The sequence below is a fragment of the Rhincodon typus genome, chromosome 10 (genome assembly GCF_021869965.1).
Source record: "Rhincodon typus isolate 14 chromosome 10, sRhiTyp1.1, whole genome shotgun sequence".
NCBI classification, from domain to species: domain Eukaryota; kingdom Metazoa; phylum Chordata; class Chondrichthyes; order Orectolobiformes; family Rhincodontidae; genus Rhincodon; species Rhincodon typus.
The window spans coordinates 23,828,846-23,852,602 of NC_063341.1; the positions used below are offsets into that span (position 1 = coordinate 23,828,846).

Here is a 23,757-nt window from a genome sequence, read left to right on the forward strand (position 1 = left end):
TCAACCTCTCACCATAGCCCATAATTCCCTTACTGTTCAAAAAATTATCTATCTTAGCCTTTAAGAACACTCAATGATGAAACGTCAACTACTTCTCTGGGCAGGGAATTCCACAGATTCACAACCCTTTGGATGAAGAAGTTTCTCCTCAAATCAGTCCTAAATCTGCTCCCCCTAATTTTGGGCTATGCCCTCTTGTTCTAATTTCACCTGCCAGTGGAAACATCCTCCCTGCTTCTATCTTATCTATTCCCTTCATAATTTAGACCTTTAAGATTCCCCCTCATTCTTCTAAATTCCAATGCATATAATCCCAGTCTACTCAGTCTGTCCTCATAAGCCAATCCTCTCAACTCCAGAATCAACCTAGTGAATCTCCTCTGCACACCCTCCAGTGCCAGTACATCCTTACTCAAGAAAGGAGACCAAAACTGTACACAGTACTCCAGATGTGGCCTCACCAGCACTCTACACATCTGTAGCATAACCTCCCTCTAGCAATGAAGGTCAAAATTCCATTTGCCTTCTTAATTACCTGTTGCACCTGCAAACCAATCTCCTGCAATTCATGCACAAAGATATCCTGTTCCTTCTGCACAGGAGCATGCTGCAATTTTTTACCGCTCAAATAAGAGTCCTTTTTACTGTTATTTCTACCAAAATGGATGACTTCACATTTATCAACATTGTACTCTATCTGCCATACCTTTGCCCACTCACTGAAACTATCTATATCCCTCTGCAAACTTTCAAGAGTCCTCTGCACACTTTGCTCTACCACTCATTTTAGCATCATTCACAAACTTGACACACTATTCGTGGTCCCCAACTCCAAATCATCTATGTAAATTGTAAACAATTGCAATCCCAACACTCATCCCTGAGGCATACCACTAGTCACTGATCACCAAACAGAAAAGCACTCATTTATCCCCACCTTGTGAACATTCAGGTGAAGTGCCTTTATTCTAGTTTTTATACCTTCTTTTCAAATTCTAACATCTCCATTAATAATATCTCCTGAATTTTCCTTCCTTTTAACTTCTTTCATAGTCTTGATGTAGTTAAACGCTCCTGCACACATGTTAACCTGCTGCTTTCTTTTCTATTTATCACTGTACTTCCTGCCATTTTCCCTTTCCCTTCCCCCCCCCACCAAGGTTACTAGTTTAAAGTCCCAGTGACCATTCTATTTATACTTTTCGCTAGAACATTGGTTCCAGATCGGTTCAGGTGCAGACAGTCCCAGTGGTACAGACCAGGTCCTGTTCAAAAACTGATGCCATTGTCCCATGAAATGGAATCCCTCTTTCCCACACCACTCCCTTAGCCGCATGTTTACTTCCCTAATTTTCTTATCCCTAAGCCAATTTGCACATGGCTCAGGTAGTAAACGGAGATTATAACCCTTGAGGTCCTGTTCCTTAATTTTGTTCTTAGTACGTGATAATCCCTGAACAGGTCCTCCTTCCTAGCTTTGCCTATGCTGTTTGCCCCAACATGGACCATAACAACTGGATCCTCGTCCTCCCTCTCCAATATCCTTTCAAGCCAGTCAGAGATGTCCCTCACCCTGGCACAGGTCAGGCAAAAAACCATATGGGACTCTCAATCCTGCTTACAAAGGATGATATCAATCCCCCTAATTATAGAATCCCCTACATTACCATTTGTCTTTTGCTCCCCCCTCTTGAATAGCCTCCTGTACTATGGTGCAGTGGTCAGTTGGCTCATCCTCCCTGCAGCCCTTTTCCTCATCCTCACAGAGAGCAAGTACCTTGTATCTGTTGGACAAGGTCAAGAGCTGAGGGTGCTCTGTTCCTGAATTCAGGATCCACCTATCTGCCTCACTTGCAACCACACCTACTGTCCCTGATCGCTGACTAAATTTGAAGTGCTTAATCTACCAGGTGTGACCACCTGCTGAACTAAAGCAGCCACGTACTTCTCTCCCTCCTGGATGTGCCACAGTGTTTGAAACTCATATTCCAGCTCATCAACTCTGAGCCGAAGTTCCTTGGGCAACCAACACATGCTGCAGATGTGGTCACTGCAGCTCACAATGGGAACTGCCACCTCCCACATCATACAGCGACAGAACATCATCTGCCCAGCCATCTTTACTTAGTTAAGTAGTTTATTAATTTGTATAGTTTCTTCTTTATTGATTTATGGGATGAGGATATTGCTGGCGACGCAGCATTTATTGCCCACCCCTAATTGCCCAGAAGGCAGTTAAGAGTCAACCACATTGCTGTGGGTCTGGAGTCACATGTAGGCCAGACCAGGTAAGGATGGCAGTTTCCTTCCCTAAAGGGAATTAGTAAACCAGATGGGTTTTTCCAACAATTGACAATGGATTCACGGTCATCATTAGAGACTCTTAATTCCAGGTATTTATTGAATTCAAATTCCACCATCTGTCATGGCGGGATTCAAACCGACTCCCCAGAACGTTATCTGGGTATCCGGATTAACAGTCCAGCAATAATACCATTAGGCCATCGCCTCCCACAATTTATTAATGAGTTAATTCATTTATTAGTACTTCTTTGCTGTGTTCTTTTCAAATTTAGTGCATATTTCCTACCAGCCAATCAGGCCACAGTTTCCCTGTGATGTGCCTCCAGATTTGTTTTCACAGCTACAATGCGATCTGAGCTCAATTAATTTTATACACATTCTGTGCTACTGCTCCACCCTCTGACTGCTCCCTGCACACTAGGCCACAATCCCAGAGCTCAGTTTGTTTTATACTCACTATGCTGCTGCTCCATCCTCTGACTGCTCCCTGCAAACTAGGCCATGATCCCTGAGCTCAATTAGTTTTATACTTACTCTGTGCTGCTGCTCCACCCTCCAACTGCTCCCTGCAGATTAGCACAATAACGCACTATAATGCTCCTACTGCTGGTTAAACTCTAAAACTCAGAGCTTAAGTTGCTCTGTCTTAAGGGACTGTATGGTCATCCAGACTGACAGAAATAACAAGGCTTTCACACATAGTCCAGAATGTGCATGTCACATGCATAAACTTCCCACAGACCTCAATCAAACAGAAGGTAAAACATTGTTTTATTTTACCCTTAATCCTCCTTAAGTGTCAACTAGAAATATCTTATCTTGCTTACGTCATGGATCCCACTCAGGTCTGCCACCAGTCTGACTGTGTCTCTGTAAAGGTCCTCACCTCACCCGCTCCTCTCCATGTGCGATCTGTAACATGGTCCCCACATCACCTACTCCTCTCAGTAATGCTGACTGACTGTCACAGGGACCCCACCTCACTCACCCCTCTCAGTGATGCTGACCGACTGTCACAGGGATCTCACCTCACTCACCCCTCTCAGTGATGCTGACCGTCACAGATCCTCATCTCACCTGTTCTTCTCCTTTTAGTGTTTATATCATATCCAATTATTGCCTGTTTTACCTTAAAATTAGTTATGAATTTTCAACTTAATTTGGGTAATCTGTGACTCCTGACCCTAAAATCTTACAGGTGAGGTGGAGGGAGGAAAGCAGAAAGGCCTCAATTTTTATGATGCTTTTCATGACCACCAATTGTCTCAAAATGCTTCACAGCCAACTATGTGATTACTGTCATGACCATAGAATCATAGAATCCCCTACAGTGTAGAAGCAGGCTATTTGGTCCATCAAGTCCAAATCAACCCTTCGAAAAGCATCACACCCAGACACACACCCTACTCTATCCATGTAACTCTGCGTTTCCCATGGCTAATCCACCTAACCTGCACATCTTTGGACTGTGGGAGGAAACCAGAGCACCAGGAGGAAATCGGGAGAATGTGCAAATTCCACACAGACATTCACCTGAGAATGGAACTGAACTCAGGTCCCTAGTGCTGTGAGGCAGCAGTGCAAACCACTGAGCCACCATGATGTAGTAAGGAAGTATAGGAATTTTTTTTAATGCTGAATGAAAAACTGTTTGCTCTGTTGTCACAATATCTATATTGAGACTGCCCAAACTCAATTCAAACTGACTGTAAATATTTGAATATTAAAACATAAGAAATGGGAGGATTAATTAATTTAGCCTCTTGGGGCTAGTTTCTCTTTCAATTAAATTATAGCTATTCAGTATGCCAAATCTATCCACTTGCCCTGGTTCCATATGCCTTGTTCTTACTTTATGATCTTTTCGGGCTTTATTTTTTGTCTGTGGTCTAATGGATTCATCACGACAGCATGTATTTGTCATAGTCGTCAAAGCCAGCAGGATTTCTTCTGGGATAAAATCATTTTGGAGAGATGTTGGTGGACGTTGATCAATGACTTGTAGGTTATCCTCAAGTTTGGGTAACTCTGGAAAGACGGGATTTTAAAAAAAAGACATTAAACTACACACTGTTTCTGTAAGCCAATCAACCAGAAATTCAATATAAAACCTTAACGAGTGAGTAAATCTCACTGTTGGGGATGACTTAGCGGTTGTCAAACAGATTTGCACACATGCTTGAAGAGAACGATGCTTCTTCATCGCTGAGCCATGCCAAAAATTCACTGAATTCCTTCACATGCAAAACCAACCAAGCACTGAGCTTTGTTAGTATGAATAAACTGTTATGTGACTGAACGTGCTACATCAATCTACGTTGACCTTAAAAAAAAGTATTCCACTAAATTACGACTCAGACTGTCACCTATCTGGACTTTTCTTAAAAGTGCCTGAGAGAAGGCAACTGTGCAGAACCTGTTTTTGTAACAACATTTCATAGTTCCACTTCAATAAACCAGACTGAGACAGTTTCCCACAACTAAATCTTTTCCTTTGTGATCATACAGGAGGGAATCATCCACCCAAAGTAATTGCTCATTGACAGCCCAAGGCAAATAGCATAAAACACAAGAAGCTTAGACTGAGGAGACAATATTGCCATCCATGAGGTGGCGCTGCTGTCAGCATTAAGTGAGCATTAAGGACAATGACAGCAGCAACATGGTGTAAATGAGTAAATATTCTTGTAGGATCAACTCTACATGAGTGATTGAATCACAAGGCTTGATGGTAATGTGAGAGTGAAGGATATGCTGGATCATGAGGTCACAGATTGTGGTGGAATACAATTCTGCTGCTCCTGATGGCCACAATGCCTCATAGTTTTGAGTTCCAAGATCTATTATGAACCTACCTCATTTCATGTGGTGGTACTGCCATACAGTATAACTGTGGGTTCCTTAGTGTGAGGACAGATATGTCTTCACAAGCAATCAGTAGTGGTTGTTTCTACCAAAACTGTGTTGAACAGAGGCATCTAAAACAGGTAGAACAATTAAAACAAAATCAAATTGCTTTTTCCTTTCTGGTGAGTCCCTCACTGTCTGCTGTAGGCACAATCTGCCAGATTTGTCCTGCAGGCCCTGGTCAGTAGCTTCTTCCTAGAGCTCTTCACCATGGAGGCATACAGATCAATCAGGAGGTGGTGGTAATCAGTGGGAGGTTTCCCAGTCCATGTTTGATCTGATGCCACAAGACTTAATGTGAGTTGGTTTTAAGGTTGAGAACTCCAAGGACCACATTCCTGTCTTCATGGCACAGTGAAAATGGAGTCCTGACAAAGGTTGACTGGATCTGAAATGATGTGGAGGTGCCAGTGTTGGACTGGGGTGGACAAGGTCAGAAATCACATGACACCAGGTTATAGTCCAACAGGTTTATTTGAAAACACAAACTTTTGGAGCCTCAGACCTTCTTCAGGTGTTAGTGAGAGAGGTATATCAGACACAGAATTTATAAAAGATCAAAGGTTCACACCACTGATGAGGATGTACTAAACAAACCTGAGATGTTGTTAAATCATTAATCAGTTAGATTAAAGATCTAATGTAAATCCCTGAATTCCTTACAAATTATGGTCCTGAGAGAACTAAAGGTTTTATCAGTTTAAAGAAGAGGTGACATTTTAGGTCAGACAATGCATGTTAGGTGTGAAGCCTTGTTTAGAATCTGTTTGTGTTTTAGTTTGGAGTCAGACTGGCTTTATTTCTAAAGCAGGAATTTATAAAACGCCGTATTGACTCACTCTCTCTCTCTCTCTCTTCCCCTTCCCTGTCACACACACATACGTTGTCTCCCCACAACCCCCCCTCACACACACACACTCTCCCTCTCTCTCTCCCCACTCACTCTCCACAAACACACACATTCACCCTATAGATTCGCATATTTGCAGAATCATTTTATTTTTGTTCAAAAAACACACAAATAGACAGTCAATCTTTGATCTTTTACTTATAAATTCTGTGTCTGATACTACCTCTCCCAATAACACGTGAAAAAGGACCGAGGCTCCTAAAGCTTGTGTTTTCCGATAAACCTGTTGGACTATAACCTAGTGTCATATGATTTCTGACCTTGAATCTGAAATGTTAACTGCTTTTCTCTCTACAGATGGTGCCAGATCTGAGAGATTCTCCAACACTTTCTGTTTTGGCCTCAGATTTCCAGCATCCACAGTCCTATATTTTTATTTTGATGATGGGGGTATCTGCGCTGTTGGCCGATAGATGTGATTTTGTCAGACTGTTGCTCAATTAGTCTTTGGGGTTTTTTTTGCCACTTTCAAATTTAAGTTTCTACGTTGGTACAATACGATGTAGATGGATTTACTTGTACTACAATTTGTTTTTGTAGCTGTCTTACAACAACAATGAAGTTTTCTGGACTCTTTAAGAGGCAGTTAAGAGTCAACAACTCACAATAAGTCTGGAGTCACATATAGCCTAGAATGGATAAAAGCAGCAGAATTCCTTCTTAAAAGGGCAATTGCGCACCAGACTGGCTTTACCATAACCCAGTAGTTCTAAGATCATTATTACTGATACCAAGGATTTTTTGTTCCAGATTTATTTAATTACCTCAATTAGAAACCCCCAACTACTATGGGGGAACTTGAACTCCTGCCTCCAAATCTTGGGTTCCTGGATTCTTAGTTCACAAATAGAAGCTACCAGGCTATAGTTGTTCAAGGACAGGCCATTGTTTTTGCTGTGATCCCTTCAAAGGTTTAACTGCTTGTCATTAATTATTATCTTGTGTATAAGGAATGGAATTTTGGGTGAGGAGAATTCATGCTCTTCATACCTGCGAATCCATATACCAACAAGAAAAAATTTCAGGAGGATAGCGATATTTCAGTTTAATTCCGAATTGTAAATGATAAATTTGCTAATCCACTGAAATTTACAAGAGCCCAAGATACGATAGAATTGAAGTTTATCAAGAGGCATTGGCCTTATTGCTAGACTATTAATCCAGAAATCCAGCTAATGTTCTGGGGACTTGGGTTCAAATCTCACTATGGCAGATGGTGGCATTTGTATTCAATAAAAAAAACCTGAATTAAGAATCTACTGATGACCACAAAACCATTGTCAATTGTCAGAAAAACCAATCTGGCTCACTAACATCCTTCAGGCAAGGAAATCTACCATCTTCGCATAGTCTGATCTACATATGACTGCACACCTACAGCAATGTGGTTGACTCTCAGCTGCCCTCAGAAATGGCCTAGCAAGCCACTCAGTTGTACCAATCGCTACAAAGTCTTAAAGAAATGAAACGGACAGACCACCTGGCATCAACCTGGGCACTAAAAAAAAAACAACAGAAACAACCCAGTTGATCCTCAGTAACATCTGGGGGCTAATACCAAAACTGGGAGAGCGGTCTCACAGACTTGTCAAGCATCTGCCAGACATAGTCATAGTCATGGAATCATACCTTACAGACAATGTCCCAGACACCACCATCACCATCCCTGGATATGTCCTGTCTGACCAGCAAGACTGAGCCAGCAGAGGTGGTGGCACAGTGGTATACAGTAAGGAGGGAGGCATACTTGCCCTAGGAGTTCTCAACATTGACTCTGGGACCTCATGAGGTCTCATGGTATCAGGTTAAACAAAGGCAAGGAAACCTCCTGCTAATTACCATGTACCGCTCCCCCCCTTCGCTGATGAATCAGTACGTTTTCACGTTGAACAACACTTGGAGGAAGCACTAAGGATGGTAAAATGTACTTGGAGTGGGGGATTTCAATGTGGCTCGACAACAGCGCTACTGATTGAACTGGTCAGGTCTAAAGGACATAGCTGCTAGTCTGGATCTGCAGCACATGGTGAGGATACCAACAAGAGGGAAAAACATACTTGACCTCAAGCTGCCAGCTGCAGATGCATCTGTCCATGACATTACTGATAAGAGTGACCATCACAGAGTCCTTGAAGTTCTGCCTTCATACTGAGAATAACCTCCATCATATTGTGTGGCACTATCACTGTGCCAAATGGGGCAGAATTCGAACAGATCTAACAACTCAAGACTGGATATCCATGCGGTGATATGGACCATCAACAGCCATAGAATTGTACTCCAGCAAAATATATAACCTCGTGGCTTGGAACATTCCCCACTCAACCATTACCATCAAGCCAGAGATCAACTCTCATTCAATGGGGAGTGTAGGAGGGTGTGCCAGGACCAGCGCCAGGGATCCCTAAAAATGGCATGTCAACCTGGTAAAGCTAACAAACAGAACAACTTCCATGCCAAACAGAATAAGTAGCAAATGATAGACAGATCTAAGCTCTGCAGTCCTGCCACATCCAGTCGGGAATGGTAGTGGACAATTAAACAACTTATTGGAGGATGAGGCTCCACAAATATCCCTGTCTTCAATGATGGAAGAGCCCAGCATGTCAGTGAAAAAGAGAAGGCTGAAGCTTTCGTAGCAATCTTCAGCCAGAAGTGCCGGGTGGATGATCTATCTCAGCCTCCTCTAGTGGTCCCCAGCATTATAGATACCAGTCTTCAGCCAATTCGATTCACTCCACGTGATGTCATGCAATGGCTGGAGACACTGGATACTGCAAAGGCTATGGGCCTTGGCAACATTTCAGCAACAGTACTGAAGACTTCTGCTCCAGAACTTGAAGCTCCCCTAGCCAAGCCCTTACAGTACAGTTACAACACTGGCACCTACCCATCAATGTGGAAAATGGCCCAAGTACGTCCCGTATGTGAAAAGCAGGACAAACCCAACCCCAGCCAATTACTATTCCATCAGTCTATTCACGATCATCAGTAAAGTTACGGAAGGTGTCATCAACAGTGCTATCAAGCAGCACCTGCTCAGCAATAACGTGCTCACTGATGCCCAGTTTGAGTTCCACCAGGGCCACTCAGCTCCTGACCTCCTTACAGCCTTGGTTCAAACATGGACAAAAGAGCTGAATTCCAGAGGTGAGGCAAGAGTGACATCAAGGACGCATTCAACTGAGTGTGGCATCAAGGAGCCCTACAAAAACTGGAATCAATGGGTATTGGGGGCAAACTCTCCGGTGGTTGGAGTCCAGCCTTACACACAGGAAATTGGTTGTGGCTGTTGGAGGTCAGTCATCTCAGCTCCAGGCAATCTCTGAAGTTCCTCAGGGTAATATCCTGGGTTCAACCATCTTCAGCTGCTTCATCAATGACCTTCCCTCCATCATAAGGTCAGAAGTGGGAATGTTTACTGATGATTACACAATGTTCAGCACCATTCGCAACACCTCAGATACTGACACAGTCCATATTCAAGTGCAACATGATTGGATAATAAGAGGTATTTCTGCTATAACGCATGTTTCGTTAACGCGAATTAGCTGTAACACGATTGATAAATAGTGGATGCTGTTTAGATAACACCAACTTTCTGCTGTACAGATATAGCGATTTCCCTATGACATGATTTTCTATAGCGTCATTTTCCATAGCTTGAGATCACACAAGAATGCAACTATCGTGTTAGAGGAGAAATACCTGTATCCAGGCTTGGGCTGACAAGTGCCAAGTAACATTTGTGCCACACAAACACCAGGCTATGACCATCAACAATAAGAAATAATCTAATCACTGCGCCTTGACATTCAATGGTGTCACCATCACTGAAACCTCCACATTTAACATCCTTTGGGCTACCATTGACCAGAAACGCAACTGGACCTGCCACATAAACATAGTGGCTACAAGAGCAAGTTAGAGGCTAGGAATACCGTGGCAAGTAACTCACTTGACTCCCCAAAGCCTGTCCGTTACTGACAAGGCACAGGTCAGGAGTGTGATAGAATAATCCCATTTGCCTGGATGGGTGCAGCTCCAACAACATTCCAAGAAGTTTGACATCATTCAGGACAAAGTAGCCTGCTTGACTGGCACCACATCCACAGACATTCACTCCCTCCATCACCAACAATTAGTAGCACCAGTGTACGCTATCCACAAGACACACTGCAGAAATTCACCAAAGATCCTCGAACAACATCTTTCAAACCCACAAACACTTCCATCTATGAGGATACATGCAGCAGATATATGGGAACACCACCATCTGCAAGTTCCCCTCCAAGGTACTCAGCATCCTGACTTGGAAATATATTGCTGTTCCTTCACTGTCACTGAGTCAAAATCAAGGAATTCCCGACTAAACACCTTTGTGTGTCAATCCACAGTAAGTGGTCTGCAGCAGTTCAAGAAGGTGATTCACCACCACCTTCTCAGGGGTAACTAGTGGCAAGCAGTAAATGCTGGCAAGCCAGGGACACACATTCCACGAGGGAATTTTAAAAAATTAAAAGCAGAAGTTAGCTCAAGGACATTTCCGTTAACTCGTACTCCTCAGATACACTGATTGATTTTGAGTTAAAAATATTACATGGATTTCATTGGGTTAGATGCTGTTTGTAATGTTAATGTAGTTAACATACCACTAAAGAATAAATATAACCTGTAATGCTATATCAGTCTCCTCTTGTATTAGAATGGAGATGAATAGGAATATTGCCTGATTCAAGATCTCCTCCAAGTCACATAGTCTCCTAAATTGGAAAATGTCTCCATTCCTTCATTGTCACAAGGTCAAAATCCTGGAATTCCTCCTGACAATGCTCTGGGCATATCTTCAACGCACAAATTCCAATGGTTTCAGAAATGAGCTTACGAAGACCTTCTCAAGGGCAATTAGAGATGGGCAGTAGATGCTGGCCTTACAGAAATGTTGTATCCCATGAATGAATAATAAAGATTCCACTTCTTCCTGTGGGAATCACTAGATAGTGCTCAGTAGCAGGTACAATAGCTCGAGTCTTTCCCAATCTGTAGTCCATTGGCTTCTATAGTAATTACATCATGTGAGTTCACATCCGGACTTACATCAGCAAGTTCACCTAGTACATGCTGGAAACCAAATCTGTTTTATGTGGCTTAATTGAACACCAGCTAGTATCATTACTCACAAGATCAGACCAAAAGAAAAGTTCTGAAAACATCTAAGTAAACAATATCATAATTCTCTCAAGGGGGTTTATATCAAAATGATCAGGATTGAAACATTACATTTTAAATGTTTGACTTCATACGTAATAAGGTTCAATATTTGCACTTCACCTGTTTGTTCCTTTAAAGGCGTGCAAATCTCAGTGTGTGGTTTGTCGCTCTCCCTGTCTTTCTTTCCATCACCAAAACAAGCACATATGTTCAACATCTGTTCAGAAGTTGGACTGGACTCTATTGAAAACAAAGCACAAGTGTGGCCTTCATTAGTTTCAAAGTTGCTTGAAATCTTCATTCTATATGCAGAGCAGACATTTCAACTATACACCAAAGCCCATCTAGTCTCATATAGGTCTTTAATGCTAGTACATTGATCATAGCTGCCCAAGTCAAATTAAATAATTTCCAATTCAATTTTATTTAAGAGTGAATCATTTTTTAGCTCTTCACACAATAACTTGCTTTTGTTATGTGAGAAGATGCTGAAAAACCTGTAACAGAAATATACTGTAAACAGCTGTGAGATGGAGAAATTATATTCTCGAAGGGATCAATATTTTCATCAGGCAAGAATATGAAAAGATTTGGAACAAAGGCAGTAAAGCAATGATTTAATTGAGCAGCAAAACACTTACTTCTGTTTGAATGCTTCAAGTATTGGATAGAAAACAAGGAAAACATCTTTTAAATAAAATAATGCTATGAAATATTTAACACCATTCTGAAATGATCCAAATTGCTATTTGGGACCCAGATTAAATTTATAGAACATAGGAGCAGGTGTAGGCCAATCAGACCTTCAAGCCTGCTCTGCCATTCAATATGATTATGGTGGTCATTGAGCTCAATATCCTAATCCTGCCCTCTCCCCATATCTCTTGATCCCTTTAGCCACAAGAGCTATATCTACCTCCTGATTGAAGATATCATGATTTTGCCTCAACCACTTTCGGTGGTAATGAATTCCACAGGCTCACCAATCTCTAGGCGAAAAAATTTCTCCTTATCTCAGTCTTCAAAGGTTTAACCCTTCTCCTTAAACAGTACTTCTGGTTCTGTACTCCCCCACCATTTCTTGTCTAGTCCCATCAGAATTTTATAGGGTTTCTACGAGGTCATCTACTCAGTCTTCCAAATTCTAGTGAATACAATCCTAACCAACTCAACCTCTCATCGTATGTCATTCATGCCACCACAGCAATCAATTTGCTAAACCTTAGCTGCACTCTCCCTACAGCAAGAACATCCTCTCTCAGATAAGGAAATCAAAACTTACTGCCTGAAAAAATGAATTAGTTGAAGGTTGGTCTGGTATGTATAATGCAGCTCTCTTTCAGTATTGATGGGAAGGATAATCATGCCAAATGATGCAATCGGTTCAAATAGCACTATCACTTCAGATCATAGAATGTAGTAGAAACTTACAGCACAGAAGAATCCCTTTTAGCCCATCATGTCTGCAGCAACCAAAAAGGATTATTATATAATCCCACTGTAGAGATCTTGGCCGTCTTGTAGGTTATGACATTTTAAGTGCGCACCAATTAATTTTAAATGATGGGCACTTCTGTACCCCTGCACCCTTTCACGCAGTGACTTCCAAATGCAATCACTGTCCACAATTTTTCTCATACCTCTCTTTACCTCACCTGAAAATCTGAATTTCCAATCTTGCTTGTTTCTCAGCTATACGCAGCAATAACTATAGTGTCATAATATTACATGTCTTCTGCAATCTCAGCTATTTTGTCTTATTCCCTAGATATCTTGCATTGAAGTATATGCCACTTAGCACTATCAAACTCTATTATTGTTCAAACTTTGGTTTCCTCTGCCTTCTCAACATGTATACCAGTTCAAAATATCTGCCTTCCATTTCCAACTCTTCCCCCTTTGGAATCTACTTCCAAACTTCCAGCCCCTTACCAATCTAGTTTAAAACCTCCCCAACAGCATTGACAAAGCCACCTCTGAGGAGACTGGTCTTGGATCTGTTGAAATGCAACCTGCCTTAGCTTGGTTCATATCTTTGTGTCGTGTTCCTTCATAAAGATTTACCACTTGCACATTGGATTAATGAGGGCATTAGGTAAATTTAACAGACAAAGTAATGAGTTGCTGTGTAACTGCAATTTACCCACACATCCTTAGTCAAGCATGCCGCTGCTTCAACTCATCGTGCTGCTGGTCTTAACATATGCAGCTTTGAAGCAGTAATTCAATAGTTTGTACAGATCCGACAAGCCCACAAGTGATCACAATGCCTCAGCAATCTAATGCACTTTCTTCTCACCATCCCTCCAGCCACAAATTCATTAACTATTATCTTGCCATCCTCCACTTGCCGATAGCACTGGTAGTGATCCAGAGATTTCAATCTCTTTCTTCAATTCCTTTCAGGGTTCTTTAACGTAGGCTGAAGAGGGATACAGTCCTGTAGGCTGTCTTGATGTCAACATGAGTAAGTCTGGTTGTTCACCCTGCCCCTTCTGAATATCCACCTTGCTATCATCATTTCTTTAATCAATATTATGAAGCCTCATTTTCCATTCCCCTCCCTATTTCATCTGACAACCTTGTAACCACGAGTTCCAAAGAACCCAAAACATTAACTCTGCATTCTCACCGCAGATACTGCCAGGCCTGCTGAGTTTCTCTGGCAATTTTCTGTTTTTGTTTCGGACTTCCACCCTCTGCAGTTCTTTGATCTTTTTTGGAAGCAAAAATGCTCAGCATTTCTGCTTTTGTTTCAACTATTACTCGGTAGAAGCCATAATATATTCTCAAATGTCAAATTTCTTCAGAAAGGGTCCTGACCCGAAACGTCAACTTTCCTACTCCTCTGATGCTGCCTGGCTGCTGTGTTTCTCCAGCTCCGCACTGTGTTATCACTCTTGCAAAGCTTTGTTGTACTCCCTCCAAAACCAATATATCCTTCTTAAGGTGCAGTGCCCAGATGTGCTCTCAGTACTCGAAGTGGGGTCTAACCCAGGGTTTTGTATTACTGCAGCATAACACCTGCATCCTTCTTATCCAAGTCTCTAGATATAAAGGCCAGCATTTCATTAGCTTTTATGATTATTTTCTGCAGACATTTGTGACATTTTAAAGATCAATGCACCTGAATTCCCAAGTCTCTTTGGACATCCACTGTCATTAACTTCATGCCATATAGAAAGTATCCTGATCTGTCCTTTATCAGTCCAAAATGGATAACATCACATTTATTTATATTGAACTCCATCTACCACAGTTTTGCCCATTCACTGGGTTATCACTATCCCTTTGTAATTTTATGCTATTATTTACAGTGTCTATAATGCTCCCCAACCTCGCGTCATCAGTGAATTAGGACGTATGACTTTCTTTGCCATTATCCACGTCATTAATAAATCATGTAACTAATTGAGGCCCTGACTCAGATCCTTGTGGACAGCAGTGGTCACATCCTGCCAATTTGAGTACTTATCCCTACATTTTTTCACCTATCACTCAATCAATTTCCCATCCATGTCAGTAATTTGTCCTCAGTTCTGTAGCTTCTAGCTTAGTTAATAGTCTCTTATGAGTGATTGTAATGTCTTCTGGAAGTCCATATAAACATCTATAGACATCTCCCTGTCCATTACCTAAGTCACCTCTTCAATAACTTCAACGAGATTTGTCAGGCAATACCTACCAGTCATGAATCCATGCTGGCACTCCGTGATTAACTGAAATTTACTCCATCCTTGATTATAGACCAACAATTCTGCACTATAATTCCATGGCTTTCCTCTTTTGCATTTCTTATAAAGCTGTGTGACATGTGCAATTTTCCAATATAGAGGGATGTCTCCTGATTCTGGGGACCTCTGAAAGATTACATACCTAAAATGTGCTCCCCTACCTCCTTGAATGGAGACTGTCAGGGATTTGTCACTCTTGAACTCCATTAATTTCCTCATTACTGATGTTTTACTTACATTAATTTCATTCACTCCCTGTCCCTAATCCACTATTAATTGCCTTGGGACTGCTTGCAAGCTATCCTCCTTTATTACTCAAAAAACGGAGGCAAGGAAATTATTCAACATATCTATTTCTCTAAAGTCAATGACAATATCCATGATTTCAGTCCTTAGTGGGCCAATATTGCTCCTGACCTTTATGTAACTATAACATTTCTTCTTATTGATTTGGATGTCCCTGGCAAATTTCCTTTCATGATCCCAATAGTGGCTCTTACAAGCTGCTTTTTGGCCCTTTGTCTTTGGATCTTTCCCATTTAGTCTGATCTGTGCTGCTTTTTGCATTTTTTTGTAAGCCCTTTCCTTTGGCTTTATGCTGTCCCTTACCTCTTTAGCTGTCTGTCCATGGCTGTTTTATCTGTGAAGTGGAACTTTCCCTCTCAGAGGTATAAACTGGTTTTGTATTATTAAATGTTTATTTAAACATTCTCCACTGTTCTTTAGTTTTTTTGCCCACTGGCAGAATTTCCCAGTTTACCATGGATAGTCTCTACCTCATCTCATTAAAGTTGGCCTTACCTAAATCTAAAACTCTCATGGCTGATTCATGCTTATCGCTTTCAAATGCTACATTGAACTGGATCATGTTATGATCACTATTTAATAAATGCTCACGCAATTAATTAAATCAGGCACATTACTCATTATTAAATCCAATATCGCTCATCGTCTTATTACAACCAAGACATATTGCTATACGAAACCATCCCAGACATGCTTTAGAAATTCAGAAACTCAGAAATTTGATTTGATTTATTATTGTCACATGTACTGAGATGCAGTGAAAAGTATTGTTTTGCGTGCTATCCAGGTAAATCATACCTTACATAAGTACATCAGGGTAATGGAACACAATACAGAATATAGTGGTTCAGCTACAGAAAAGGTGCAGAGAAAGATTAACTCTAATATATAAGAGGTCTGTCCAATAACTGATAACAGCAGGAAAGAAGCTGTTCCTGAATGTTGGTAAATGTATTCAAACTTTTGTTTTTTCTGCCCAATGGAAGAGGGTGGTACTGAATATAACTGGGCTGGGAGGGGTCTTTGATTACATTGGCTGGTATAGTGAAGTGGCAAGCAACTGGAAGGTTAAGGTCATTCCTACAGACAGAATTGCAAAGTGGTCACTCTGTCTGTATTTGGTCTTGTCAATGTAAAGAAGACTAATTATAAGCAACAAAAACAGTGGACCAGATTGAAAATGTTCAAGTAAAATGCTGCTTCATCTACAAAGTGTGTTTGGTGTCTTGGATAGTGAGGAAGGAGGAGATACATTTTAGATTTTATTGTCACATGTACTCAAGTACGGAGAACAAGCGTAAAAAGTGCACATTGTCTCCACATGTGGCGCCATCTTAGGTACAAAGTAGCTAGGTGCAAAAATCTTAGTTATAGGAGTAGAAAAATAAAGAAATAAGTTAAAAAGTCAAACATTACAATCCTTTCTTAAGCCATGGGGCTGCCGACACTCCAAGACGGGCTTTCCCCACGAGGGCTCGCTCTCCCCTGCGCCGGGCATGCTTTCATCTGTGTTGGGCCAAGATCCGCCCGTGCTGCCGACCTCCATTGAGCACGCTGGGTTTCGCTGCCGCTCTCAAGGCTTCAGCTCCCAAAAGCCACCGTCCTTTGCGACCGACCACCACTGCCACTATCTTTTGCCGCCACTGTCGTCATCTGGGCTTGCGCTGAGCCACGTCTGCTGCCCATGTCCGATGCAGTGTTCAACACCTCGTTGCAGAGTCCTCTCTGGTACCGCTGTGGATATCGATGAAGCCGCAATGCCACCGACCGTGACCAGCAACTTCGTGACTGACTGTTAATGTCTCCCAGCCGCGGCCTCCACGACCGAGCTCCCTCCAGGAAGTAAGTAGAGAAAGAAAAAACCTAAAGAACTGGAAGAAAGAAAGAAAGAAAAGAGAAAAGAAGAAAGGAAAGCAATCGGAGCGGATGAACTCCAGTTAGGAACCCTACTCCGCCGCCATCTTGCTTATTTGATAAATGGACAATCAAAAGAATTCCACTCACAATTCATCTCAATACTTTCTTTCAAAACAGGTATAAAACTGATTACCATATATTTCAAGAAAAATCAAATCAATGTACTTCTAATGCAACTTACTGGTTGAGAAGCACTTTGAAATATTCTGAAGATGCAAAAGGAGTTAATTAAATGAAAATTCTTTCTTGGCTTACCTGGTTGCTCTTTCAAATATTTGCACACATTTGAATTGAGCTTAGCGCTATCCTCATCGGGTTTTGGCATGGCAGGAAGAACATCATCGCTAGGAATGTCACTAAAAGAATCACACATTTCCGACAGCTTTCCAGTGTTTCTAGTAAAAACTATAAATAAAATTAACTTTAAAATCAATTCAGTACTGACTTTTTTCCACACACAACAAAAACTCAAAATGCCAATAATTATGTAGATTTGCAGAAGCATTTTTTTGTCTAGTCCTGTGACTTAAGTTTAAGATTAATACTTAACTAGTTTACATACACCTTGTCAAGAGTAAACGAAAACACAATATTCAGATTTATCAATGGTCTATGCTGAATTTTAACCTACCTTAAAGAGATATTTTCACCTCCATAAAATTGCCAAGCCCCATCTTCCCTTAGTCTCTCTGGCACTGAAATCTTACAAAATCTTGATCACCTCCAAATGTGACTATTCTAAACATCTACCCTTGTTGACCTCAACCCTCTTGAACACCTGACTAAATGTCTGGTGCACACATTCTTTTCCACATTACATCTCCCTAATCAATCACTGATCATTCTCCAACCTACATTGTTCCCAATTTCTCAATGTATCGCCTTGACTTTGCAGTGACATTGTTGGAACTGTGCTCAGAGAATGTTAGCGAACTCTTACCATGGATTTTCTCTTTCCTGTGTGGTAGTTTAAATCTGGAACCAAGTTAAGGAATTTTTTTTTGTTTGGCATGTAGTAGTAGTAATTAAGCAATCAACCAACCACACTGAAATTTTCATTGTGTAAACAGCACTTAAATATCATTCATCTTTATTTTAAATTTCAGTTAACTAAATATATTACAATTCAATTTAGACAAAAGCTAAAATTAAACAAGAATTGTATTTATAAAAACACGGAATTTATGAACTTAGACGTTCTAGAAATAAGAATCAGTTATTGAGGGCCAGGGATCATGTTTTGCAGTAATTATGAAATTAAAAACCCAGTTACACCTAAACCAACCATTTTAAAAGGCATTTTATTGCAAAACTATAAGTAAGAGAGAGTGCTCTGGACAATTAACTGACTTTCTGATATTGCAATCTGAGAATCATTCAAAAAGTACAATTGGAGAATTGTGGAATCATTGACAATAACGTCTAGATTTCAACGTAATTCCATTGTGTACTGTTCAGAAGTTGCCTTCAGTTTCACTGGAGCAATGACAACAAACACCGTCAGTTTTGTCATCATGGTCAATGCAAAAACCTGGCCAGAAATTTAAAATCCTCTTTTGTATTTAAATCCCTCCAGGTTTCAGACCCACTCTATCTCTTCAATTTTCTCAGCCCGATCTTGACCACCAAACACAATGGCCCAAATCCTGCAATCTGGAATGGAATCCCTATTTCCAACAAATACAGAATGCTGGAGAAACTCAGCAGGTCTGGCAACATCCAAGAAAAGAAACACAGTTAACATGTCAAGTCTGGTATGGCTCTTCTATTTCCAACCTGGATCAAACAAAAAATTACATACTTACCTTTCTACCATTTTATAAGTCTATCTTCTAACACAAAATTTTTAATTACTGACACAGTACAGCAATCCTCACAGACATCAGGGTGAACAATCTTCAATAGAAGCCACACATCCTTTGACTAGCTGTTGTTTTCCACTAAGCAAAAAGTTTGAAATGCCCAAAGCCTCATTGAGAATCTACAGAAACGTGTAAGATAGTATTGTGTTAGATGGGTGGGTGAGGAGCTTGGGGGCATAGTTGGCAGGTGGGTAAGGGGGTAGAGTGGCAGTTGGGTGAAAGGATGGTTGGAGGTTAGATGAAATATGCCATTGGGATAGTTGGGGAGTTAGAGGGTGTAGTAGGGAGTCAGAGATTTTCAGTAGTGTAGTTACCCCAGAGATAGAACTACTTTTAAATCTTCTAAAAGGTTTCCCAAATAACCATCCAGATACACAAGTCAGAATCCTCCAAAGTCTTTAAAGTCAATCTTCGAGTTAGAAACATTCTCGGAGAACCCAGAAGCAGGGTAATTGCATGTCAGAAGTATAAACTTCTCAGACAATTCTGTTTATAGTTACTGCTTCAGGACATCCAACGGCACGGGGTTCATCTGGTATTCAGGCTATCTGGTGTACAGAAGATCTTGGACATTGTTCTTTCTGATTCTGGCTCTTGTAAGGTCCACCTCCCTTTGCCCAATGATAATACAGCCTTTTGCCATCCCCACGCCAATCTTTGGAATTCCATTCAAAAACCACTTCACTGTACCTCATTTATAGAGTCATACAGCAGGGAAATAGACCCTTCAGTCCAACTCATCCACGCCAACCAGTTGTCTCAATCGCCAGCATTTGGCCCATATCTCTCTAAACCCTTCCAGTTGCCTTCTAAATGTTGCAATTGTATCCACCTCCCCACTTCCCCTGGCAGCTCGTTCCATATACGCACCACTCTCTGCTTGAAGAAGTTAGCCCACAGGTCCTTTCTAAATCTTTCCCCTCTCACATTAAACCTATGCCCTCTAGTTTTGGACTCCCCCATCCTGGGAAAAGGACCTAAGCTAATCACCGTATCCATGCCCCTCATGATTTTGTAAACATTTACAAGGTCATTTGTCAGACTCCAACACTCTAGGGAAAAAGGCCCAGCCTATTCAGCCTCTCCCTGTAACTCAAATCCTTCAGTCCCTATAACACCCTTGCAAATCTTTTCTGCACCCTCTCAAGTTTAACAACATCCTTCCTATAGAAAGGTGATCAGATTTGTACACAATATTCTAAAAGTGGCCTCATAAATGTCCTGTACAGCCACAACATGACATCCAAATTCCTATACACAATGTTCTAACCAATGAAGGCAAGGGTGTCAAACACCTTCTTCACTACCCTGTCTATCCACGAATCCACTTCCAAGGAATTATGCACCTGCATGCCAGAGGTCTCTTTTTGGCAGCATCCCCATGTCCCTACCATGACGTGTATAAATCCTGCCCTGGTTTGCATTTCCAAAATGCAACATCTCACATTTATCCAAATTAAACTCCATCTGCCACTCCTCCACCTATTGGCACGTATGATCAAGGACTCAAAGTACTTACTGTCCACTACATCACATATTTTGGAGTCATGTGCAAATTTACTAACCATACCTCCTATTCACATCAAAGTCATTTATACACATGATGAAAAGCAGTGGATCCAGCACCTCTAGACTTCAAAAAAAATATTTCTGGAGACCCATTTCTTGATCAATAAATAAACGAGCACTAACTTCCTAACTCGTGGGATTTTCTTATAACAGCCCATTGGTGCCAGATTAAAACACTTCTCATTAAAATCATGAAACTATGTCATAAGTCATGGAATATCAGTTTCCAACATTTATTTTCTCTTAAGATGCTATTCTACTTTTGACCTGAACAACTATATGAAAATGCTCAACGTTAAACGTAATAATGAATGCAGCGCACTTGGTAGCTGTCAGTTTCTTTTCCTCATCAACTTGTTTGGGCATGTGGTAGTCACACCGTGAAGAGAGGCTTGAAACCGGACACTCTGGCCCAGAGGTAGGAACACTACCTGTCGCACCACAAAACCCGTAGGATGTCAGATTTGTTTGATGGTTTATGAACCAGCAGTAATCAATGCAACATCCAGAATTGGTGTTTCTCCACTGTATAAAACAGCGGTTCCCTCTTGCGGTGCAGTGAGGTTCAAGTCCCACCTGCTCCTGAGGTGTGTAATAATCTGTAGACAGGTGGATTAGAAAAATAGGTTTTAAAAAAAACAACAGCGACACTTTCTCAAAGGCAAGTTGTAGGGACTGGCATTAATTACGGGCCTACAGCCAGCGATGCTCACACTGGAGGAATGAATTTCGACAACGAAAGAAAACACAACGGGGCAAGAGTAGCGGGTCTATGAGACAGTAAACGGTGAGCGAGCTGGAAGTTAGCAACACTTACAGTAACTGCAAAGTGCTGGACTCAGCCCACACTCACCCTTTCCTCTGGGCCGCTCGAGGCTCCGCCCGTTGCCGCCGACCGATCTCCAGGGACGCGGCCGTCCGCCCCGTTACCATGGCAACGACTAAACATCTCCCTCGCCGTCTGCCGGTTTCCACTATTCACAGCAAGGGCGCTCTTGTCAGTTATAACCATGTTTAACAGGTAACGGCCTGGACTGTGGACACAGGGGTCTTACCCGCAGACATGACCACTCACTTCCCCCTCCTCCCCTCCACCACACCGTTCCCACAGGCCGCTGCTAGGGCTGCCCACCCCCCAAATCCAGGTCCCGGAGGCCCCGGGCCCAGCCCGCTCTGCTGTCTCCCTGGTTACCGACAAGAACTTTTACTGTCAAGCTCCTCCACTTATTTTCTCTCCGTTGGACTCCAAGCAAATTGATCAGAAATAGTTGCTCAGCAACATTGAAGACCCGATAATCCTGAGCACACGAGGACTGCTAAGAGGAACAGCAAGTATTTAATGAAATTTCTTGATAAACGTAATAAGGAATGACACAAAAATACCCTGCAATTCCTTAACAGAGAAACGTGCAAGAGCCCACTGAAGTAAATAGGAGTATACCCAGCGTGTGAAAAAAAAGAAATACAAACGGAAAAATTCTCAAACCATGCAACAGTTTTAACAGGCGAGCTCAATAAAATGTGCCTTCTTATCCCAGATCACGAAGTCGAACAGAAAATAAGGCTTTGAGTCTTCCCCGCCTCCCCCATTTCTGAAAAAGAGCCCCGACCCGAAATTCCCGTCTAAGAACTGGAAATAAGTTTTAGGATTTAAGCCACATTCGTGATTGTCCCAACGAATGGACATGGGAGATCCCACTTTCGAACACTCAGTCGTTAAACGGAGTTCTCGCATTGAATAAGAATGCGGGAAACTGCAGTGACACTGCTCGAAATTCCCTCATGCGTCTTCTGGTTTCATTTCAGATATCCAGATGGGCAGTACTTTTATTAGAATAAAATTAATAGACTTTCATATTAGTTAATAACAAATTTCGATTACAAATGTAAGTAAATAAAGATTTCATTATGTAAAGTTCAACTGCCTCGGTTTTTGAAAGTGGACCAATTTCCAGATGGCCTGATTAGAAGAAAAGGTGTATATTAGTGACATTCCCCAATGAAGGGAGTTTTGGGTGTGAAAGAAAGGGAACAGTTGACAGACTGTTGGCCACTTATGAACGTGAAGCGAGGAAGGATTATTTTTCATGTACTTATCCAAATATCTTTTAAACATTGTGAGGAAGGGTAGTTGTAGGTCCAATTCATAGTTCATTCCCCACACAATACCACAAAAGCAAAATCCATCCACTGTTCTAGATTAGTGGCAGGTGTTATAATGCAACTTGTACATCATGTAAGAGTAGAGTTAAGTTTCAATCACTTCTTACCTGTCTACTTCCACTTTGAAAAACCACCCTCTTTGGCAGATCCCTACAAAAACATTAGTTTCTTTCCATGGTCTTCCTTGATGGGCTTTTGAGTCCCACCCTATGTAAAATAGCTCACCTAAGACTACCTTATACGCATTACATCCACTAACACTCCTAATTCTTGCTGCTTTTCAGTTTATTCTTTTCTTCAAATTTTCCATGGCCAGGACTCTTCCATCACTTAGGTTTGCACTTCCTCCACTGTATCAATGATGACAGTAGGTGAATGATCATGGCCAGAGTGAAGCTAAACACTTCTGTCAGAGCTTGTGAAAATAAATTTATGATCAAATACAAGCATTCAGTGTCCCAATCAATGTGGGCTTAGTCAGAAGCAGGCATATGTTTTCACTTATTGAGGATAACAAGAGGAATAGTCAATGATATTTGATCAGATAACCCACTGAAACACAGCTTTTGTATACAGGAGTCTTGAACCTAGTTCAATAAAACCACACAACCCACAAAAGCCTTTGTTAAAAGTTCCTACGAAAAGCTCTTGTTGAAACATTGCTACCCTGGATTAGAGACACAGGAACCAGATTTAACAAGGACAGACACAACCACAAGACAAAAAGGAACAGAGCTACAGTCCATTTGTAACAAAGTCAGAACTGAAACCTGCAGTTTTAAACAAAGCAGTCCTATAATTTATTAGTACGTGAGAGGAAAGAAACTTCAAAATCCTGTCTCAACTGAGATAGTTTAAAAAATTGGATTTCAAA

At 41.4% G+C, this 23,757-nt stretch overlaps 1 protein-coding gene across 1 annotated transcript in view; it reads right to left on the reverse strand.

Moving 5' to 3' along the window:
• Window positions 1-21,569, reverse strand: part of axdnd1 (axonemal dynein light chain domain containing 1) — a 134,046-nt gene extending 112,477 nt beyond the window's left edge. Inside the window, exons 1-4 of the mRNA XM_048602234.1 lie at window positions 21,538-21,569; window positions 17,545-17,694; window positions 11,453-11,572; window positions 4,157-4,332 (exon numbers count right to left, since the gene is read on the reverse strand). Of these exons, the coding sequence (XP_048458191.1) occupies window positions 4,157-4,332; window positions 11,453-11,572; window positions 17,545-17,662 (414 nt within the window). The 5' untranslated portion in view covers window positions 17,663-17,694; window positions 21,538-21,569. The remainder of the gene's footprint in view (window positions 1-4,156; window positions 4,333-11,452; window positions 11,573-17,544; window positions 17,695-21,537) is intronic.
• Window positions 21,570-23,757: the final 2,188 nt, after the last annotated feature.